Source organism: Manis javanica, chromosome 10, assembly GCF_040802235.1.
Source record: "Manis javanica isolate MJ-LG chromosome 10, MJ_LKY, whole genome shotgun sequence".
Lineage (NCBI taxonomy): Eukaryota > Metazoa > Chordata > Mammalia > Pholidota > Manidae > Manis > Manis javanica.
Genome location: NC_133165.1, coordinates 96,349,088 through 96,370,764, shown reverse-complemented (window position 1 = coordinate 96,370,764; position 21,677 = coordinate 96,349,088). Strand labels below are relative to the sequence as shown.

The 21,677-nt window shown below is 48.9% G+C and overlaps 1 protein-coding gene and 1 long non-coding RNA gene across 4 annotated transcripts in view; one reads left to right on the top strand and one right to left on the bottom strand.

Moving 5' to 3' along the window:
• Positions 1–21,677, bottom strand: part of ELK3 (ETS transcription factor ELK3) — a 64,600-nt gene that overhangs the window by 17,212 nt on the left and 25,711 nt on the right. For 2 of the 3 annotated variants that reach the window (XM_017642413.3, XM_017642415.3), the window contains exons 2-3: positions 19,864–20,072; positions 11–790 (exon numbers count right to left, since the gene is read on the bottom strand). In XM_017642413.3, the coding sequence (XP_017497902.1) occupies positions 11–790; positions 19,864–20,070 (987 nt within the window). In that variant the 5' untranslated portion in view covers positions 20,071–20,072. The remainder of the gene's footprint in view (positions 1–10; positions 791–19,863; positions 20,073–21,677) is intronic. The other variant, XM_073213662.1, reaches the window with a different exon arrangement.
• Positions 786–19,884, top strand: LOC140843627 (uncharacterized). Its single transcript, XR_012121530.1, has 3 exons — positions 786–11,311; positions 11,465–11,606; positions 19,766–19,884. It is a non-coding gene; the product is annotated as an uncharacterized lncRNA (long non-coding RNA).

Genomic DNA, 21,677 nt, shown 5'->3' with positions numbered 1-21,677 from the left:
CAGCTCTTACCTGCGCAGTGAAGAAGGCTGGGGTGAGGGATCCCGAGGGAAGAGCTGGGCTGTTGAGGGCAATGGAGCCGATGTCGGAGCCAGAGAGCACCAGCGGGGGCGCAGAGATTTCCAAGCCTTTGGGTTTTTTGGCCTTTGGGGGAAGAGACGGAGACCTGGTCTTGGAGCCTGATGACAGGTTCAAGGGCTCTAGGGAATCCGAGTCATGGCAGGCAGCCTCCAGGAAGAGGCTTCTGTGTTCGGAATGGAGGGGCGAGTTGGGGGACAGGGACGGGGACCGAGATGAGGAGGGTGAAGCAGATGAAATGCTGGCGGCGTTTGGCAACATTAAAGAGGAGATCTTGGCTGAGACAGACGAGGTCAGGAAGGCCTCAGACGTGGAAGGCAGGGACACCACGGGCCTGCTGATGTGCTTGTCGGTTTTATTGGTCACAAACCTGATGACAGTCCTGACTTCTTCCACGGGAGGGCTGTCTTCCGGCTGCTCCTCCAGCCTCTCTGTCTTGATTGTCTTGAAGGATTCTGGTGGGTTCTGCAGGGAATTAATGGTGAAGGATGAGTACAGGCCTGAGTGGATGTATTCATTGCGGCTCGTGCTTTTGAGGGCTGACAAGCTGTGTCTGTGTGCCTCTCGGCCCTCGGGAGGTGCCTTGCAGTCGCTGTCCTGCAGCAAAAGGCTCTCCCGGCTGATCTCCACGGCATGAGGGTCCATTTTCAGTATCTCCGGGAAAGAGACAAACTTGTACACAAACTTCTGCCCAATCACCTTCTTGATGATGTTCTGTGAATACAAAAGGAGACATTGAAAAGATCAGTGCACCAGAGAAACTGAGTAAGAGGTTTATTACATTGGGGAATTTTGCTGGCAGATGCACCAAAATATTCCTCCTGATTTATACATCTTGGCTAAGGTGTAGTGGAAAGAAGACTAAAGTTGAAGGCAGAAGAATTAGATTTGCATTCCAGTTCTGTCAGTTATGAATGGTGTGATCTTTGACAAGTTGTCATTTTTCATTTCCTCACCTGTGAAGTGAGGATTATTATACCCAATGATATAATAACCATTGCTGCTTACTAAACATTTGCCATATAGGGATAAATATATACATATATCTGGCACTATTCATATATTATCTCAGATAATCGGAACAGCAATCCTAAGAGGAAGGTATTAGTCAACTCTCACTTTTAAAACTTAGGAAAAATCAGCTTAGAACGCTTAAATAACCCACATGGCCACATGGTAAGTAAGGGGTACAGGCTGCATTTCCTTAACCGTAACATATATTGTCTCACCTACCTCTGGGACTTGTGAGAATTCAATGAAATAACAATGGGAAAGCATTCTTTAACGTAATATAATGGAAAGCACTATAGAAATGTAAGTTATTATAACCAAGCACCACAATGTTTTCTCAAATCATGTAACCGTTTTTTCCTCTTTAATTTTCTGCCAAGAAAGCCACTGGAGGAAAAACAATTGGACATTTATGGCACTTCTTCAGTATTTTAAGTTGCTAGTATCTACTTCTGGCTCTTCAGTATATGACCCCAGTCCTCAAACATGAGGATGTAAATGAAAACCAACAATCAATGCAAAATTCTTCATACCCCTCTGGGAGAACAGACTTCATATTAAAGACCATACTGTTCTTGAGGCTTGTTACATCAGAACATAAGCAGATTATCTATCAAAACACCTGCAGGGTTGGAGGTGCTCAAGGGAGATACAGATGGTCTCCCTCGAGCATAAAGAGCTAGCAGCGCCATCCTGTGGGAAAAGGGTATTTCCTCAAAATGTGTCCTTACAAACCGTTCCTCCAAAAACTGGGGTGTGAATGAGGGTAAAAAAAAAATCATTTGGGGCAGAAGTGCTTTAGAAGTAGCTACTATTGGGCACCTACTCTGTAGAGGGTGTTGCACACAAGCTATCTTCTCTGCTTTCACACTAGCCCTCTGGCAGAGGAGAAGGCATCAACCTGATGGCGTACGCTCAGAGATAGGGAGTAATCTGCCCAAGAACTACCACCCCAAGATCTACTCATTCTAAAGCTTAAGCTATTTCATATTTCCACACAGATCTGGAGGGAGAGAATCAAAGAACACCCTTTGATGAAATTTTTTATAACTGAGATATAACTGGCATAGAACATTATATTAGTTTCAGGTGTACAATGTAATGATTCGATATTCAGCTATATTGCAAAATTATCATCACAGTAAATTTAGTTAACATTCATCACCACACAGTTAAAAATTTTTTCCTTGTGATGAGGGCTTCCATTTTATTTTAGATATGAAAAATATACTGCTAAGTGAAGGACATTCAGAGTGTTATTACAATGTAGTAAGTACAACATATGTAGAAGCATACTTATGGAACAATGCTATAGGTTTAAAAAAACAACTGTGTAACTTTTAAATAAACAAAAAGAATACTGTCCTGACCACTCACCTTAATTCTCTCCATTTTTTATTAGCACACATATTTGCATATGAAGGCATAAAAGAAACTGGAAGCTTATGTACCCAACTCAAAGCAGTGGTTTTCTTTAGGGAGCGGGAAAAGTCCAGCATGGGAGATGATACTCAAGGGGACTTTTGCTAAATCTGTAACAATCCATGTTTTCAAAGAAGAATGCACTCATGTATTACTTGTTTGATTAAAACCTAAAGCAAAATAGGTCTGTTGCTGTTCATTGTGATAGGCAAATTTTCATACCTTCAGTTCAAGCTAGCTCCATTGAGGAGACATTGGTTGACTCTCTCTTTTGACCAGAAGGCATCCTGCAGTTAGCAACTATGCATTTAGGTCTTCACTGGGTTTAGAACTGTGTCAATGGCAGATGTCCCCACTTGATAAGGACTTTTAAGGTCTACTCTCTTAGCAACATTCAAGTATACAATAAAGATGAAACGTAATTAAATTTTGTGTTCCTTTTGTGATCATAGTTTGGCTTATAAATGTATTATGTTTTTGCCTTCCCTCTTGTTACTGATTTGCCTTTTTCTTCCTTAAATGGAACATCAAGTGCCAGAAGTGAATTTATTGGTCAGGACGCAGGGGTATATTTACCATCCCATTGAGATTTTTGAGCAGGAATTCCTTGGGGCAGGCATCTAAGGAAGGGACGCACAAGGTCCCCATTCAGTACCGGAAATCCCAATAACGCAAATCCCGGCAAAACCTCCCTCAGCACCAGCACACAGGAGACCCCAAGCACATTGGAGTCAAAGCTGAACAGTTCCAGTTCCCAGCATCCTGGCGCTCAGGCCTGTAATTTAATCCACAGGGTCCCCATTTACTCCACCCAACCTCACTCACACACTCAACACAAGCAAAGTTGAAACCACTTATAAAAGAGAAATGTGGAAAACTTGAAAGTTCCACCTGGGCCTAATGGGCAGTATCTCTGCAAGGCTGTACCAGGCCTGGGTAGACAGCCTGCCTGGGAGAAACCACCTCCCAACAGGAAAGGGCTGAATCAAGGTGTCCCTGGGGCAACAGACCCAGAATTGGTCCCCAGTAAAAGAAAGCATGCTTGCCTGGTGTGTTCCTCTGCTCAAAGTCTGAGGTATTTTTGGTTCTTTAGCTCCTAATATTTCTCTCCCCAGGGTAAATCTTTCTTTTATCCTCAGCCAGTTTTAAACACTCATCCCAACTGAGTGAATTATTGGAGCCTAAATAGTAACAGAAGGAAAGAAATGAGCAACTCTATGGCCTGAATCATTTCTTCTGGAAGGTCTTGTAGATTTTTTTTTTTTTTTAAAGACCCAACCATTATGGGTATTTAGAACATAATGTCAGAGCATGGATTTGCCTTCAAGCAAACCAAGAAGTAACTTTGGGGTTGTAATAAAAATGCCTTTCCTCCTCAAAAAAAAGGGGATTGAAATCTCAGAGAGCTGGATCTCAACACATTAAAAAGAAAACAAGGAACATTCTTATGACTACCCACTGACACATGGATAAGCAAAATGTCTATTCACACAATGGAATATTATGCAGTCATAAACAGGAGTGAAGTACCAACATGTGCCACAGTGTAGGTGCAGCTGAGTGCATGATGCTAAGCGGAAAACACCAGACACAAAGGCCACATGTTGTGCGATTGGTTCTATTTACATAAACATCCAGAATAGACAAATCTGTAGAGAAAGAAAGTAGATTAGTCATTTCCTAGGGTTTGGGGATGGGATGGAGGAACTGAGGGATGACTGCTAAAAAGTGAGGATTTACAGGGGGTTAGTGAAAATATTCTAAAATATATTCAAAGCCACTGAACTGTGTATCTTAAGTGGGTGAATTGGATGGTATGTGAATTATACTCCAAAAAGGCCATTTTTCTTTTAAAAAAGGACACAAATCTGTTTTCCAGATATTGGTAAGATATAGTTGGCATACAACATTGTGTGAGTGTAAGGTGTACAATGTGAGGATTTGATAACGTGCATATGTTGCAAAATAATAAGGTTGGTTAACATATCCCTCACCTCATAAGGGTTACCATTTTGTGGTGGTGCTGGTAAGAACATTCAACATTTACTCTCTTAGCAACTTTTAAGTATACAACACAATATTGTTAACTATAGTCACCAGGCTGTACCCGTAGATCCCCAGACTTAGGCATTTTATGGCTGGAAGCTTGTGCCCTCTGACCAACAATCTCCTCATTTCCCCCGCCCCCCACTGCCTCGTAACACGACTCTGTGCTCTGTTTCTATGAGGTCGGCTTTTTTTAGATGCCAATTACGAGTGACATTATACAGTATTTGTCTTTTTCTGTCTGCCTCATTTCACTTAGCATGGTGCCCTCAGGGTCCATATGGGAACCTTCTATGGTGGGACAGTGAGGACCATCATGCTGAACCTTACTTGGAATATAAAGAAAAAGGAGATGCAGCCTTGAAGGGCACAGAAGGAGGGCCCCCCAGTAGCTGCTGCCTCTGTGCGGAGAGCTGCTAGGACACCAAGAGCATGTCTAAGGGAAAGATGACACAGGGACAATTTTCAGAGTTTACCAAAGGAGGAAGAAACAGCCTTTGGAAAGAACAAGGGGTGGTCTTGCTTCTCTAGAGACCAACAGGAAAGATGGAATAGATAGATCTTGGCTACCTGGACAACTGGAAACCTCTTTGCAAGGAGGGATACCTGGGAAGGAGCTAGGAAGGGGGCAGTGGAAGGGGGCGTGGGGTGCAGCAGCCCAGCTGTTTGAGAGCCCAGCTCCACACCCAGAACATCTGCTCCCACAAGGCAGTGGCCAACAAAAGCCCCCCTGCCAGGATGCCCACTGCTAGGGACGTAGGTAGGTAGGTGACTCAGAGGAGGTGTGTGCCCGGCAGCTGAACCAACATCCCCTTCTTACTTAACTTCCAGGCCGGTGCATCAGGGGCACGTTTGTTTGAAGGTCTCTCTGTGGTCTCCAAAGGGAGGTCTCCTTTTAAGAGTCTGTCTGCTTCCCCACCAGGGGCAGCAGGGGGATATGTGGAGAAAACTCACAGTATAGGGGAATAACAGGTAGCAGCTGAGCACATGTTACCTGTCAGGCTGTGTACTAAGAACTTGACCATCTACTCATTTAATCCTGTGAGAGACTAGAACTATTATTATCCCCATTTCAGAGATGAGCAAACTGAGGCTCAGAGAGCACATAAATTACCCAATGTCACAGGCTAGTACTCGGGCAGCCTGGCTCCGGAGCACTTGGCCACAGTGGAAGGTGATACAAGGCTCAGGCTAACTGAGACAGCCCAGGACACAAAAGCACTTAGGTGTAGGCTCTTATTTTGAAAAGTGATGAGAATATTTAGAAAAAGCATGTTTTTTCAGCCCTTCCTCCCATACCCACAAGCACATGATGATTATATTTGCCTACTAGTAACCTGACAGATGCTGTCTGCCCTGTTGAGCTAAGTGACTCTCTCCAGCGTGGTTTTAGAGCGACAGTTGCACACATCTTCCCTTTCCATGTGTGGACCAGCTTCTCTGTGCACAACCTCCCACTGAATGTGTGTCCTCAGCCAGCACAGACCCCCGACCCCACATTCCGTGTGAGATTACGGGCAGCAGGGATGGGATCGACTTGGGCAAGGGGGACAGCAACATTCACCTAACACACCCCGAGTGGCAGTTCCAGGTGACCGTGGAGGCTCAGGTCCTGAAACTACTTCCACCATCCCCACTTCCAAGCGGGCGTTTTGAAAACACAGGAGCATAAAGGGCAAGCAGTCTGGGGCAAGACTGTGGCTGCCTTGTGCAAAGGAATCCTTCCTGATTCGCCACTACCTCTGACACCTGAGGGATCCCGTGAGAGTCTCTCTCAGTTATTTCATGCTAACAGGACAGAAAAAAACAAGACAGCAGGTAATATTTCCATTTTCCTCAGTGCTGTTGCCCTGACAGTTTACAGGCTTAAGAGAAATAGGTATGTCCATGAATGTGTTTAACTCTGCCTGCTCCTCCCATTGAAGAGGAAGGCAGAGCCTGTGTAAATAAGCCTATATAGTAGATAAATTAGAAATATATCTGTGAAGTATTGGATGCTTATTAAAAAATTATATACAGTGCTAGGAAATGAAGAGATGCTGGTGGAACTGAATTTAGCTTCTTAGTTGTTTTGACTTTATTAAGGGTAATATTAAAGGGACTACCTGTTTTTTAAATTAAGGACTCTTGCTGTAGAGAGAACTCACCAACGCAGGAAGCCAGAGGCTTTACCCCATGAGGGTCACAGTTTTCTGCAGCTGATTCCCAGGCTGCTTAAAGCTCCATGTGAATGCATCCCATACCCACATGTGCTTTTCTCTGGCATTTTTTTTTAACTGAAAATTCCCAGACATCAAGGGCCATATACAAACCCCTACAACCTCATACCTCTTATGACAGTTTAATAAACTATAATTTCCCTTATCCATGTACTCGGCAAATATCTGCTGCATGCATTCACTCTGGCCTGGCAACCCAACTGTGATCTAAGGTCACGCATTGGTCTTTCCTGTGCTCAGACTTCCCATCCCAGCTCTCTTTCTCTCCAGTGCTCCCTCCCCCAAGGACTGCTCCTGAGCCCTAGGAGGAGCTGGTCCAGTTGTGGGTTCCCCATTGGTATAGCCACAGCTCCCTTGATCCTCCACCATTGAAGGGCTCCCAGGAACAGCAGGATGCCTGCCCTCTGATTTCCCAACATCCCTATCTTGTCTCAAAAGTGAGAAATGTCAGCAGCTCATTAAGCAAGCAGAAAATGTCTTTCAGAACATTTTCCTGACCAACAGCCCTGCCTTTTTCTAACCCAACGCTGACAGCAGGACTGCGTGGATACAGAAGACAGAGCGGCAGATCTTCCCAGAAACACCAGCTTGGCCCTGCCACTGGGATTACAAGGAGCAGTTCCAGAGTCAGTGCCTGAGTTCAAGTGCCAACCCCCAACTCTCGTCTCTTACCGGCATGTGCCTCAGTTTCCTATATCAGGACTGATCTACCTGCCTTATGGGACTGAATGAGATGATCCATATAAATCTTACAGCAGAATGTCCACTTCAGCCACACATGATATGCCTAGAATAATACAAATACTAGGTCTTGGTATTATCATTGTCTTTACTCCAACTTAAGCAAAAAAAACAAAACACACAAAACACAAAAACCTAAAAACCACCCTCATTTCACTCCAATGACAACTGAATAGTCAAAATTAAAGCTCTTGGATGGCTGTGTGCATTCCCCTTGCTTTATCCACAGTTCTGGGCAACAAGTTGGGTCGTGTGGCAGACAGAACTCCATCTGGTTCACATATCTCAACCAAGCAGGGGAAACATGCTTTACTTAGTTGGGTTCAGACAAAGAGATGCAAGGCTTACATACAGTCTATCATACTGAGTGCAGCCAACACTTGACATCCAGTGTGAAGAAAACCTCACACAGTCCAGTTAATTGGGTTGGGGAGGGGGCTGGCCCCCAAGGGGCAGCAGATGTGAACAGTCTCAGAATCTGAGGGTCCTGCTTACAAGGCCATGGCAGCTTCGGCAGAGACGCTGCACATCCAGCCAGACAAGTGGTGCAGACACTAACCAGACGCCACAGCTGGTCTTCACTGCTCTCTGATACTTCTCAGAGCAAGAAACACACCATCCAGACAGAAGGGAGCAGCCCAGCGCCACGGGGTCTGCTGTGGCTGGGCGATGCGGGCCGCCGGCCTTGAGTGCCCATCACCAAGATCCTGGGGCAGGGCAAGTGGGATGGATTTATTTTGGGGATGTTTGTCTTACCATAGTGGATACCCTACGTGAAAGGGACCTGTGGCCAGAAACGGCAAAGGAAAGAAGCAAGCATTTATGAGGGCCTACCACATGCTGTACACACAGCCACCAAGCAAGCCAGGCGCTGTGACTCCAAATAAAGATGAAGAGGTTGAGGCTCTTGGCTGGAAGAGACATTATACCCAGTTCCCTACCCTATGCACAAAGGTGGGTTAAATACTGGGAGGGCCTTGCAGTAGAATATCATGTAGCTCTTTCAGAGGATAATACGTTGTTAACATTTCCCATGTCTTTAAATAAACATTACATGAAAAAAATAGCAGGCATGGGATATTTCCATTATTTTAATGAAATAACTACATATTTTTCAAAAAAGAAAAATCTCAGAAGATACATAATAAAATATAACCGTGGTAGGATTACCAGTGATTTATAACATTATTTTTGCTTATCTGCATTTTCACATAAAAAATATTTAATATCAAATTAAACTTTTTTAAGAGAAGGAAGGAGGCCCTAAAAGGCTTACAGCTCAAGCTCATGCCGTTTGTAGCTGGCAGAGCTGAAGGTTGAACCCAATTCTATCTAGAGCGGAGCCCGAAGCCTCTTCTGTCCCACCACCACACCCTCTCCCAGAAACAGCTGCTGCTGCTCCAGTCAGTCTGGCAGGGCCACGGGCCTCTGCATTCCAGAGTAATCGTGGGGTAACTGCGGAGCGCCTGGGAAAACCAGCTCTGCTGAGGAAGCATGGGCCTCACTCAAAAACCTAGTTATTTGTAGCAACTTGTGAGGAAGACCAGCTTTCCTTAAGGCCTGTTTTTAAAAACTAGAAACAGAACTGAGCCCGCCCACCCACAGGGTAGAGGAGGTACACGGGGCACCAGGAATCTGCCGGTTCCACCATAGAAGGCTGGACATCCAAAGTCCACTGCTCAGTGGGTAACACCCAGAAGACCAGGGTGACAGGAAAACAGCAGGAAGCTAATGCAGCCGGGTTACGGTCCCCACTGGGTAGCAGAAGTGCCTGGAGGGAGCACTGGCCTGCTGGCCAGCTGCTCTGATGCCCCCAAACCTGAGCAGAGCTGCTCACACAAAGGCACAGGCCCAAAGGTCTCACGGGCCAGGTGTTCAGTGGGCCGGCACTGCGGTGGACCCACCTGAGTTCAACCCCTCAGCCTGTGGAACTCTGCTTAGCAAGCAGTGATCTAATTGTAGAGCATCCTCATCACATCACACTGTCTTTTCATTTTATTCTGCCTTCCAGTACTCTAAATTCCTTATACAGGCACCTCACTTTACCATTTACTGAAGGCTTACACATTCTCTCACGTGAGCCTCACAACAGTTTGATACCCATCTTACAGGTGAGGGACCTGAGGCGCTAAGCCTAGGCCACAAAGTAGCAGAGGTGAGTCTCCAGGCCACTGGCCTCCCAGCCAACACCCTTCTTCAGCTCCTCATTTTGGGTTCTCATCCAGACCACAGGCTGACTCACTCTTTCCTGACACAAAATCTCGCTGTCTTCTCTCCAGAGTTAGAACAAGTACTCACTGTAGGAGTCATGCTCAGAGCCCCTCCTCCTCAGCAAGCACACGGGCAACAACATTCAAGACGCTTGGCCGCGGAAGGCTCCTTGCTAGGCTCTGAGGACTGGAAAAGGAAGTGAATGCGGCCTCTGCCCCTGCAGCGCCTGCTGCTGCGATGGGCAGCAGCGCGCCCCACCGCCTCTGACTCCCCACCATCTGAACCCGGGGTACACCCCACACTGGGCTCTGCTAGGGGTCTGTGGTGAGCAGGCTAACCTCACACCTGCCACCCTACGGAGCAGCTATGCAAGGACTCCTTTTACCCACCAACCCGAGCTGCTTCTCCACTGGGGCAATCTTTCCCCTCGGGAGTGAGTTGAATGGTGCCCCCAAAATTCATGTCCACCCAGAACCTCAGAATGGGACCTTATTTAGAAATAGCATCTTTGCACATGTACTCAGTTAAGGATTACAGGATGGAGCCGCCCTGGCGTTAGGGTAGGCACTAATTTCAATGCCTAGTATCCATACAAGGACACAGACACACAAGTATGAAGCCTTGTGAAGACAGATGCATAGACTGGAGGGAGGCAGCTCTGAGGCCAGGAACACCAAGGGTTGCTGGGAAACCACCAGAAGCTGGAAAAGGCAAGGTCGGATTCTCTCCTGGAGCCTTCAGAGGGAGCGTGGCCCTGCTGAACACTTGGGTTTCAGACCCCTGGCCTCTGAACTTTGAGAAAATAGATTTCTGTTGTTCTGAGCCACCAAGCTTGTGGTCACTTGCTACAGCAGCCCCAGGAAGCACACCCCCTTCTTAAGGCGTCCCTCCAGCAGGCGGGAGGCGTGGCCTTCCTTCCTGAGGGGCTCGGCTGGCCTTCACACTCTCACGTTGCTGGAGGCGACCAACTTAGGTGAAGCCTGCGCGGTCCCCTATCTGCAGCTTGGGCTTGACGCGCGCAGACTCACACACACCCCCACACCCCCACTTCCAGCTTCTAAGAATGACGTGCTGCCAATAAAGGGCTCCAATTCTGTCTCGGAATTGGCGGACTCCCGGGGGAGGCTTCCTTGCGGTTTGGGTGATTTCTTTACTCTCAGGCACTGCTAAGCCATAGCGCGAACCGGCTCTCCGAATTCACCGCCGGAAATCCTCGGGCTCCCCATGCCTGCTGCCGGCCTGACTGCGCTCTCTCGAGGGCGCAGCAAATAAGAGGCCCGTGAGACTCCGGCCTGAGAGGCTCAGATTGGACATTAAGAGCATCTTCCCACCCGATCTGGGCTGGCTGCGGCTTCTCCCTAGACCAGGTGTTTTGTCTCCCTCCCGGCTCTCTTTCAACACTCAAGCGTATTTATAGTAAAGGTTTCCAAAGTGTTAATAAAATGTAAAACTGTTCCCCTAGCACACGTCTTTTTCCTGTTTCCCCTGCTGGGCGGTGCAGTTGCCGACAATGACCTTCCCACTTGAGGGCCACCTCCAGCGCCGGCAGATGGTGGGGGAGTCGGGAGCCGCAGGGGACCTGGAAGTGAGTCTGCACCCTGGCTTTGCCCCTCTCAGTCCTCGTGTGCTGAAGGGGCAGGCGGAGCAGGATGGTTTCTCAGGTTTCTCAGATTTCCTTCTGTGCCACGGAGCAGCATGTTTGTTAGATTTATGCTCCTTCATCCTGTTTCCTCCCAAGGTTCATTCTGCCCCACCTCACCCCAGGCCCTGCAGAGATGCTGGGAATGGAAGGAAGACCAGACAGCGATCAGCGAGGCGGGCACAGTGACAGCAAGAGGGGGGCGGAGAAGCAACACCAAGTTCGGGCTCAGCTGGAGTGGGTGAGCCAGGATGGGCTAGGGTGGGACAGGCTACGGCAGGGACGGCCCTGGGAGGAGGAGGTCTGCGGGCTGCCCCGCAAGGGTGGTGGGCCTGGGTGGTGCAGGGCAGGTCGTAGCGGCAGGGCCAGATGGTGAAGGAGCCTGGAGTCTTCCCAGGGACCGCAGGGAGCCAGGGAGGCGCATAGGCAGCAGGGGCCATGCTCCAATCTGGCTCACTGCAGGAAGCGTCGTTTGAACAACAGGAAGTTCTGGGGCCTGCCAGAACCACAGCTCACATTTTCAGTTTGCTAGGAGAATCCGGGGCAAGTTTTTCCTTGTCATTTCAAACAACAGACGGGGGTGGTCTCCTCCTCCTGCTGCCTTTGGTCATCATCAGCAATCTTGGGAATATGAATTCTAGTTTGGGCCCATGGTGGGGCAGCTGTGTGATCCCTCCAGCCTCAAAATCCTGAGCACGGACCTTGGGGTCAAGACTCCCAGGCAGAGAGCTCTGCCACTGAGCAGCTGCTGCATCTTGGACCTGTTACTTCACCTCAGTATCTCCACCTCTAAAATGGGCCCAATACTGACCATGATGGCAGGTATTTCACATGTTAGGAAATAAGTCAATAAATGTAAAAATACCTAGTACAATACCTGGCCTAAGCTAAATCCTCCATACAAATGAGCTTCCCCCTCCTTTTATCACAAATTCGGGGCAGGAACTGAGGTAAACTGTTGCCGAAGCGAAGGCAGGAGGGAGGGAAGAGGCTGCCCAGGGAAGCAGCTGGGCCAGTGGGAGGACGGTGGGTGGTGGGTGGTTTGTGAGTGTTAGGGGTTTTGTCAGTCAGTCTACACACAACCACTAACTACATTTCCCTGCAGCTAGAAGCCCAGAAACAGGAACACTCCTGCCAGTAAACCAGTGTGGGCTTGGGCAACAGCCTGATGTAAGTGGATTTGGCCAGGCTGCCAGATTGTTGGCAGCTGAGCGCCTAGCAAGGCAGCTTCAACACAATGGGGGAGGTACTCCCCAGATTCCGGGTGTTTCTTAGCAACTGCCCTGTTTGGGGGAACATGGAGTGCCCCAGGGAAGCTGGCTTGGAAGCATGCACAAGATAGGTAAAACCCCCAATCAACATGCAGTCAGTGCCCCCTGCAGCCTGGGCCCCTCACACCAGCTGCTATCTCCCTGGACAAAGTACCCCGCATGCAGGAGCTCCGTGAGGCGATCAGCTACCCCACAGTCTCCAGGCAGCTTTCAGGACCAAGAGCTTGCAGGGAGAGAGCCCAGGCCAAGCCAGCTGCCGTCTGTTGTACTTCAAACTGAGCAGCTGACATGACAGGAGGCCGAAAAAGACACCCAACAAAACACACCAGGCCCCCAACCCTCAGACTCAGGGCTGGGCATGGAGGGCACCTCTGATACACAAAACAGTCCCAAATGGAGTCCAGGCTAGATAGCTCTTCTGTGGAATTTTGCAACCAGCAAAGGTGTTCTAGAAAGTTCCAGGATACAAATGCTTGCTAGACTTTTGTTCTTTCTCCACTGACAGACGGTACATCATTTCTCTGCCCAAAATTTATTTGGGGTAATTAAAAGATTCCACCAGGGCTGGGCTTCTTGGCGCAGGCAGTTGACCTCACAGACTTATCAGCACGAACATTTTCCTGTCGTGATTGCCCACCCAACTTAAAATGAATTATCCAATTAAGTTAAGAAAGACGGTGTGTTCTACTTCCTGGAATATGTTGCCGATGACTCTGTCTTGACTGTTCTCCCTGGAACCCCTTCCAATTAAGGGAGATGGTTGGGTGCTTTGTGAGGATAAGCTGGGATGTTGCTGTGGCGACGGGAAGGTTTTTTTCATCATAGCACCATTTCAGCCTCCCCGAGAGAAGGCAGCTGGCAGAGCTTTCGGCCTCCCCGTGGGATGAATGGTCACTGCCAGCAACAGGACAAAGGCTGTGCTGGGTGGAGGAGGATGGGGGGCTGCGTAGGCGTCCAGGTCTCCTTCTGCAGCGGCCTAGAGAGTCCGGGGCCTCGGCCTCCCCTGAGCAGGAGTGAGCGGCAGTGCACGCAGGCAGCACACCCCACCTTCCCCTTCTCCCCGATGGTTCAGGGCAAGGTGTAATTGGGTATCTCAGCCAGCTGAGAGGAATGGATTGGTGGCAACTGGCTGCGGGGTCAGACTGTGAGGTGATCAATACTAAGAGGAGACAAAGATCTTTATTCTAAAATGCAATTCTGGTCACGGCATTCTCTTGCTTGCAGCCCCTTGGTAAGCTCTCCGCTGCCGTGGCTGTAGAATTCCAGCACCTCAGCAGGATGCGCTCCTTGCCGGCCCCACTGCCGGCCCCTCCGACCTCACCTCTCCCTCACTCACTACGTAAACACCCTTTGCTCGAAAAAGGCAAACTCCTTCACACCTCCCTGCCTTCGCACATGCTGTTCCCTTTCTCAGTACACCTTCACCAGCTTTTTTCAGCCCGGTAAACTCACTCTCATTCCTCCAGACCTGGGTCAGGTGTCTTGACCTGGGTCAGGTGGCCTTCCTTCTGCAGCTCCTGAAGGTGCTGGCCAGGCTAGCAGTCTACACAACCAGCTCTACTGTCACTGGCTTGCATGTCTGTCTCCCGACCAGCGGCTGAGCCACTCAAGGGGAGGGGGTATGTTTTCAAAGGAATGGCTGAACCATGGAAGAAAAGCCAGATGTGAAAGAAGGGTGCCCTGTCCACAGGAGACAGATGTTAACTAACCACCATCCAGAAGTCGTTCAAGAAGCAAGACATGAATCCCACAGTGCTTCCTGCCCCTCAGGCTGGGGCCGCTGCACACAAGCAGTGACTGGGGCCAGTTACAGGCATGCTCTGGGCAGCTACCCTTCTCCACCCCAAGATGAGAGATTTAAAAGTCAAGTCTGTTCAATACTGTTAAGGAGTGAAGAAGAATTTTAAACTCATTAACTTTTAAAAAGCCTCTGCAAGAGATCATTATTACATCAGGTTGTAAACAGACCTTCTGGAAGAATCAGTAATGGGAAAAACCCAAACCCTACCCCAAAACTCAAACCGTCAGAACCACAGTGAACAAGGACCACAGTGCCCCCAAGGCTTACAGTGACCCTGAGGAAACAGGTGGCTTGGTAGGGGCAACTGTGAGGTGCTCGGGCCCAAGCCAGCCCTGGCACCTGCCCCTCAGGCCCAGACACAGGCATCTCCCATTACATACATGTTTCCAAGCTGAACAGGGGCTTCCAGTCCATGGCCAGGGAATAAAATATGCTTCATTCCAGCCTGGGCAACACTCCTTCCCCGGAATTCTACTTCAAAAGCTTCTTCAAAAGCTGTAAGTGGGGGAAGCAGGTCCTGGGCAGTGCTCAGTTGCAAACCCCCAGCCCCGCAGCCTCCCCTGCACGTGTAACGGGCAATCCACAGCCACACCGACAGAGCGGGGGACCACATGTCCCGGGTCGCTGCGTTGCTAATCCAGGAATGGCACCTTCAGCAGTGGCTTCTCTTCCCACTGAAGTCATTTATTAAAATTGTGCACGGTACTGCCGAAATCCCAAAGACTGAACCCCTCCAAGGCAGCACTCGTCTCCTCCACCTGCTTCCTCCCAGGGCCCCAGCGTGGCGCCAGGCCTGGGGTGGGCACCTCATGACGAACCTGTCAGGGAATCCAGCTCCACACCTGCTGTGGAATCTAGGTGTGGCCCGTGTCATGGGGAGCGGCTGGCTGTCCTTTAGGAGGCTGACTCAAACCGTCACCTTCAAGGCTCTCCCTTTGTGTGTGATTCTGAAAATCTAAGTGAAAGCCCAGCAATGTCGGGAATACATGGTGGGTTGATGTATGTTCCCCAAAAAGAAATGTTGAAATCTTAACCCCCGGTCCTTGTGAATGTGACCTCATTTGGAAATAGGGTCTTTGCAGATGTAGATGATTGAAGATGAGATCACTAGGGTGGTCCCTAGTCCCAAAGAACTGGTGTCCTTATAAGAAAGAAATGTGGACACAGAGACACACAGGGAGAACATCATGCGACCACAGAGGCAGAGACGGGAGCGATGCAGCTGTTAAGCCAAGGAACGCCAAGGAGCCCCAGCCGCCGCCACCAGCTGGGGAGACGCAAGGGAGGAGTTTGCTCAGTCTCAGAGGGAGCATGGCCCTGCTGACACCTTGATCTCAGGCTGGCCTCCAGAACTAGGAGACAATACACTTCCACTGTTTTAGGCCACCCATTTTGCAGTAATTTGTTACAGCAGCTCTAAGACACTAATGTACAACAAGCAAAAGGTGGGGACTTTGTTTTTAAGTGTAACACTCATCTAATATCTCAGCTTTCATTATATACATGATTTGTATTTGGGTAGTGTCCCTTCATTATGTCACCCAATTGCTCATTCATTCAACATTTAGTGAGCAACTAGTATGTGCCGGACCTTGTGCAAGGTGCAGGGCAACAGAGCAGGTAAGCCAGGAGACCATGGTGAAGACCATTTTGTGAGGAGGACAACCATAGAAACAGATGACTGTGGCAACACAGGAAGCTCTACAGACACCGATAACAGAAACGACAGCATTTGCCAGGGGCCTGACCCTGTGCTGAGCTCCTCGTACACATGGTTGCATTTAATCCTCATGCTATCTGAAGAAGGAAGGTGCTATTACGATGTCCACCTTCCGATGGGTGAACTGAGATGCGGAGACCAGGGGACAGCTGGCCTCTAGCCGGGGCAGTGCTGCACGCAAACTCCCTGTACTCAGACACAGACCCCACCAGAGGAGGGGTGCACAGGAGTATGCACTTTGATTCAGAGGGGAGAGAAGTGTCAAACGTGAAGGCGCCTGTTTAATTTTCAGAACAGTCTTAAGTACATACAAATAGGCAACTGGGTAAAGAGACCGTGGTCACCCATCCTCACTCATTAAAAAGCACAACAGAGCCCTCCTGTGAGCTGACAGGTGACATGAGCCACTATACGCAGGACCTGGCATCCCTTACTTTTGTGCATACTTGTGCCAGAAGGGAGCACAAAGGTCCTAATTTTCTTCTTTGCACCTGTCTGAATTTTTCAAATGAATGATAAGGAAAATATTATCTGTATTATTACTCCGGCTAATACTTTGTAGCATCTAATGTGTTTTGGGCACCGTTCTCAGCACCAAGCATGTGTTAATTCAGCTAATCTCCACCACAACCCCCTGATGGAGGCTCACTATTGCGTAAACTCATTTTACAGAAAAAGAAGCTGAGACCAAGAGAGACTAGGCAAAGCACTCAGTCATGGAGCTGGATTCAATCCCAGACACTCTAAGCCAGAGATCATGCTGTTAACCACCTCACTATGATGACTGGTGGGGGGAGGGGGCATTGTGAAGGACAAACTGATGCCATTAGCCCTTACGCGCTATTCTGCTCCGATTCCTTCTGTATGGTTTTGCATGCGTTTTCTACTTTTTTTCCACTGTCCATTTCTAATATTCTGGAATGAGCTAAAAATATAAAACATATCAAAATAATGATATCCTCATGCCTGTCCACTCTGACAGGAAAACCTCCCTATTAGGACAAAACCAAAGGGATATGCAATTTCAGTCAACAGTGAAGAAAGGATGGCTTGCAAAGGACAGAAAGACAAAGGAATGAAGAGGGCGGCCATCAGGGTACGGGGTCACCTAATTCATGCCATGTGCAGAGCAGGCTCTGCTAAGTGTCAGTGGGGAGGCGGGGAGGACAGGGACACTGAGAGGCGGACAGGGTCACACGGAGTGCTGGGCAAGCTGAAAGGCACGTGGGGTAGGGGACGGGGCCCACCAAGAGGTGCCCATGTGGCCTGGAGCTTCACGTCCAGAGGGTCCTCAACTATCTGTTTCTCAGGTTAGAGACCAAACCACTGAAGATCGCCACTTTGGTGGGCGAGTAATGGTCAGACATTGGCAATTTCATGAGATTCATCTCATACATACAGTCAGAGAGTACCACTGGCAAAGTCGAAAGACGAGTTCATCATAAAGCAGAAAACCAAAACCGAGTACGATTTTTGTAGCTGCCTTTTGCCATTGCCCTTCCTGCTTCCTCTCTCTCACCCCCAATCACCCCCTCCCCTCTTCGTCATCCTCCTCCCCCACCTCTTTTCACTTTAAACTCTATCAGAAGTCTCATGGTCATTCTCTCATATCTTGAGAACAGTTTAGGAGACACCGAACCACCATGTATGCACACATATTGCGTACACACACACACTGTGGATACTGTGTGCACACATGGAAGGAAGGACACAGCTTGTTCTCCAGGTGGCCAAGCCTGCGTGACACGTTGGACAAGAGCTGTGCCTGCCCTCACTGCCAGCACCAGCTGCCTGCTCAACGGTTACCTGGCCAGACCTCAAGCTCAGCCCCAGCAGGAAAGGCCAGGCACCCCAGCCGCTGGGACCCTGGGGCCCTGGGCTCAACTGGACGCACAGCACAGCCAGGGCTTATCAGTATGGAAGTGTTTGATAATAAACAAAAATTCCTGAGGTTGCAATAACCTCCACACTGCCTGACTGCCCACCTGGAACTCAAGTGTTCAAGGCAAAGGAAGTGAACAGCCCAGAAGGCAGGGTGTGTGCCTCTGGGCCAGGAATGTGGGCAGATGACCCAGGCGCTGGCAGGTTTCTCACTAAAGCCCTCCTGTCCTCATCTGTAAAAGGAGAATGTGCCGGCAGGGCTGTCTCACGGGACTGCTGTCATTAAAGGGCACATAGGTAGAAAGCGCTCAGCACCGTGCCTTACACCGTGCCTTACACACAGCCAGTACCAAACATGCCAGGTGACAGAATGCCCGGCAGCTCCTTTCCAAGGGGTTGAGAAGTCAGCCAAGGGCGATCAGGTGTAGCATAAACAGCAGTGACCAGGCCAGTCCTCTGAGGGGCAGTTTCCAGCCGTCCCCTCCCTTCGTGCTGAGGACACAATTCTCAGCCGAGTGCTCAGGCCACAGAAAGAGGTGAAGCCGTGTCACAGACACGGAGGCGGGACTCCTTTTCTTTCACACTTGATTTAAAACAATGAAATTATTTTTTTCTTTAGTCTCAAACCCATGCTTTTAGGCGCCGTGCCAGCAGACAAGATGACTGTTTTCCGTCAGAGGGCCCCAATTCCCATTGTGTAACTTAGAACCTGGGGAAGGAGGCAAAACAGTAAGCCATCTGCAAGGCTTTCGGACTGTGCCATTTGCAAGAAGTGCTTTCCCATCTTGGTAGGCCTCTGCATGAGCCAGGATTAATTAACTGCCACAGTAAAGGAAAGCACCTTTAACATTTCAATGACATAATCATATGCAATTACGATCATATAAAGGAACACTTTATAATTAATGATGCCTCCACTTCCTGAAATGTGTAATCCTTCTGTCTTGAATTCCAAAGAGGTTGGCAGAAGGAAGGCACTAAATATAGACCAGGAATGAATATTTAAATCAGTTTTTAGTTCATCTTTCAATATGAAGAGTAAAACCAGAACAAAAGTTTACCCTTATTGGGACTCTAAAGTCTTTATGTCTATGAGGCCAAATCGTCAGCAACAACAGGTCCACACAGAAAAATGGTCAACAGGGACAGGCCTGAAATGATTACCCCTAAACAATAATTTCGCCCTAGCAGGCACATTAACTGCTTTTCCAGAGATGCACTGAAACTCACCCCAACTCTCCCAGCACTAGCAGCTGTGCTGTGTTATCACTTAACAAAGCGCTCTGACTCAAATGGGGAAATGGCTTTTCTTTCAATTAGGGAAGTTTCCCTAAGTCTTCACACCAGTCCCGAGATGGTACTCTCATGATGCCCAGTTCATTAACGTGGACGCCAAGTTGTTCACCAACTACCCAAGCTGCCACATTCCCCAGAAAGGCCCATGAGTGCACTACAAACCACAAGGACAAACAGACTTTCTAGAGTTGACCACGTTCATCTGTCACTCAAACAGCTAACCAGGAGGAAGCCCCAGGGCCTCCCTACATCTCATTCCTGTTGTTGGCAAAGTTCTGCAGAAACAACAGAGGAAAATGTGGAGGGAACACAATCTGACCCACAGTCACACCCAAAGGGCTTCCAGAAAGAAAAAAAAAACCCTCTATAGCACAGGTCTTCTCAAAAAAAAAAGAAAAAACATAAATTGTCTGCCTCTTTGATTTTTCCAGTTTGCTCCATAGCACAGTTACCTGCTTTCACCAGGGCAACATGCAGGTGGCGCCCCACCTCCCCCAGACACTCTCAGGTGAGGTCGGGCAGGGTTTACCTTGTCATAATAGTATCGCAGGGCTCTGCTCAGCTTATCATAGTTCATGTTCGTTTTGTTTTTTCGGAGTCCCCACAGTTTGGCCACTTCCTCTGCTTTGAGGAGCTTGAATTCACCATCGTTGGAGGTCCAGCAGATAAGATGCTCGTGCTTCTGGTCCAGGAGCAACTGCAAGAGGAACTGCCACAGCGTGATTGCACTCTCCATACCTGGGGAGAGAGGGGCCGGCAGAGCCGTCAGCGCAGGGGGCCAAGCCAGTGGGCGGGGTGGGGGGCACTCAGGGACGAGCGCCATGCAGCCCCCTCCACGGTGAGCCAAATAAAACATCCCTTCCACTTCCATCCCTACAGGCCACTCTGACTCAGGTCTCTAGCTGCATTTTTGTAAACAGCCATGATCAGAAATACAGGAAGTCCCATGATCCTCATATGGATGACACACATCCCCTCAGGTGACAGGGTTGCATCAGGAATATGAAAAAATCATTTAACAAACTGCCCACTTACAGAATTAGTCCCCATTCAAAAGATTCCCCACATAACCTAGTGTCTGTTCCACCCATCCTGCCAACTCCTTCGCTGGCCAGTCTCTAGCCCATTATTCGCTTGGAAATGCTACAGGAGCTCATGCTGAATACATCTGGGAAGGGCCTGGGGTAATGAGGTTGGGGTACATCCATCAGTGTAAGTACACGATGCGCTTCAAGGGGAAGGGACTTTCTTGGGTCCGTCTTTGTATTTCCCAGCACTCTGGTAACCCAGCACAACGCCCAGATGTAGCAGCGCCCAACTGATAAATGTTTATGGAACTAAAGAATTGGTTACTGCTTCATTTCCCCAGGCATTCATCATGCTGAGATCAAACCCCATTGCCACAAGGGCCGAGATGGGAATGTATTTTTCCCCCTGCTCTGAAAGCCTATAAAATGTTATACTTTTCCTTTGACTCTGGTGTGGACTTTGTAAGTGCTGTTCCTTCTGCCTATTGCTGTTCCCTACCTTTGGAGCCTGGTGAACTCCTACTTATCCACAATGACCCAGTTCAAATGGAGCCTCCTTGAGGAAATTTTTCCCCACTCCCCTAGACAGTTCCTCAACTTTAGACATTTGAGGACTTTTATGGCAACGTGCACTGATTCTAATGGTAACAATAATAATCCGTTTGCTTCGTCAACATTCATTAAATTAGGAAAGAGGTAGCGGTGCTGGCCTCAAAAGTTTCTCCTCAGAACAGCTGTCATGACTGGACACGTCAAGTGCCTTGGGTATTGATTTGGGCAGGGTGGGGGTGAGATTCCAGCTGGGCTGAGGATGCCAGGGACAACCAAGGGTGGAAAACTGTCTCCTGGCAGGGAGAGAAGCTTCCAAGGCAAGCTGTGCGGTGGGGACCAAGCCAGGGAGAACCAGAGCTCATGCGCTCCGACAGCAAGGGGACTGGGGGCCTAGGAGGCAGCCCGGGGAGCACGAGGGGCTGCAGCGGGGAACGCAGGCCCCCGGCCCAGATGCCGGAGTGCCTGCCTCAGGGGGTTATTTGGGCCATGGTTTTGTCAGCTTTGTGGCTCCTCCCTGCATTCCTCCTAAGCGGCAGCTTTCAGACCAACCAATTATATTTTTTATCCCTTTCCACACGGGAATACCTAGCCTTCCAAGAAGTATTCATCTCCTTATTTCCTTTGTCATGTTTGGCCAAAAGAACACATTTTATTGTTTCTCTGAGCAATATGGGCTTCTCAGTTAAAGGACAGCAGATTGGGAATGTTTTCCAAACAATAGAGCATTTTATTTATGGCTCTTTATGGGTGATATTCCCTACAA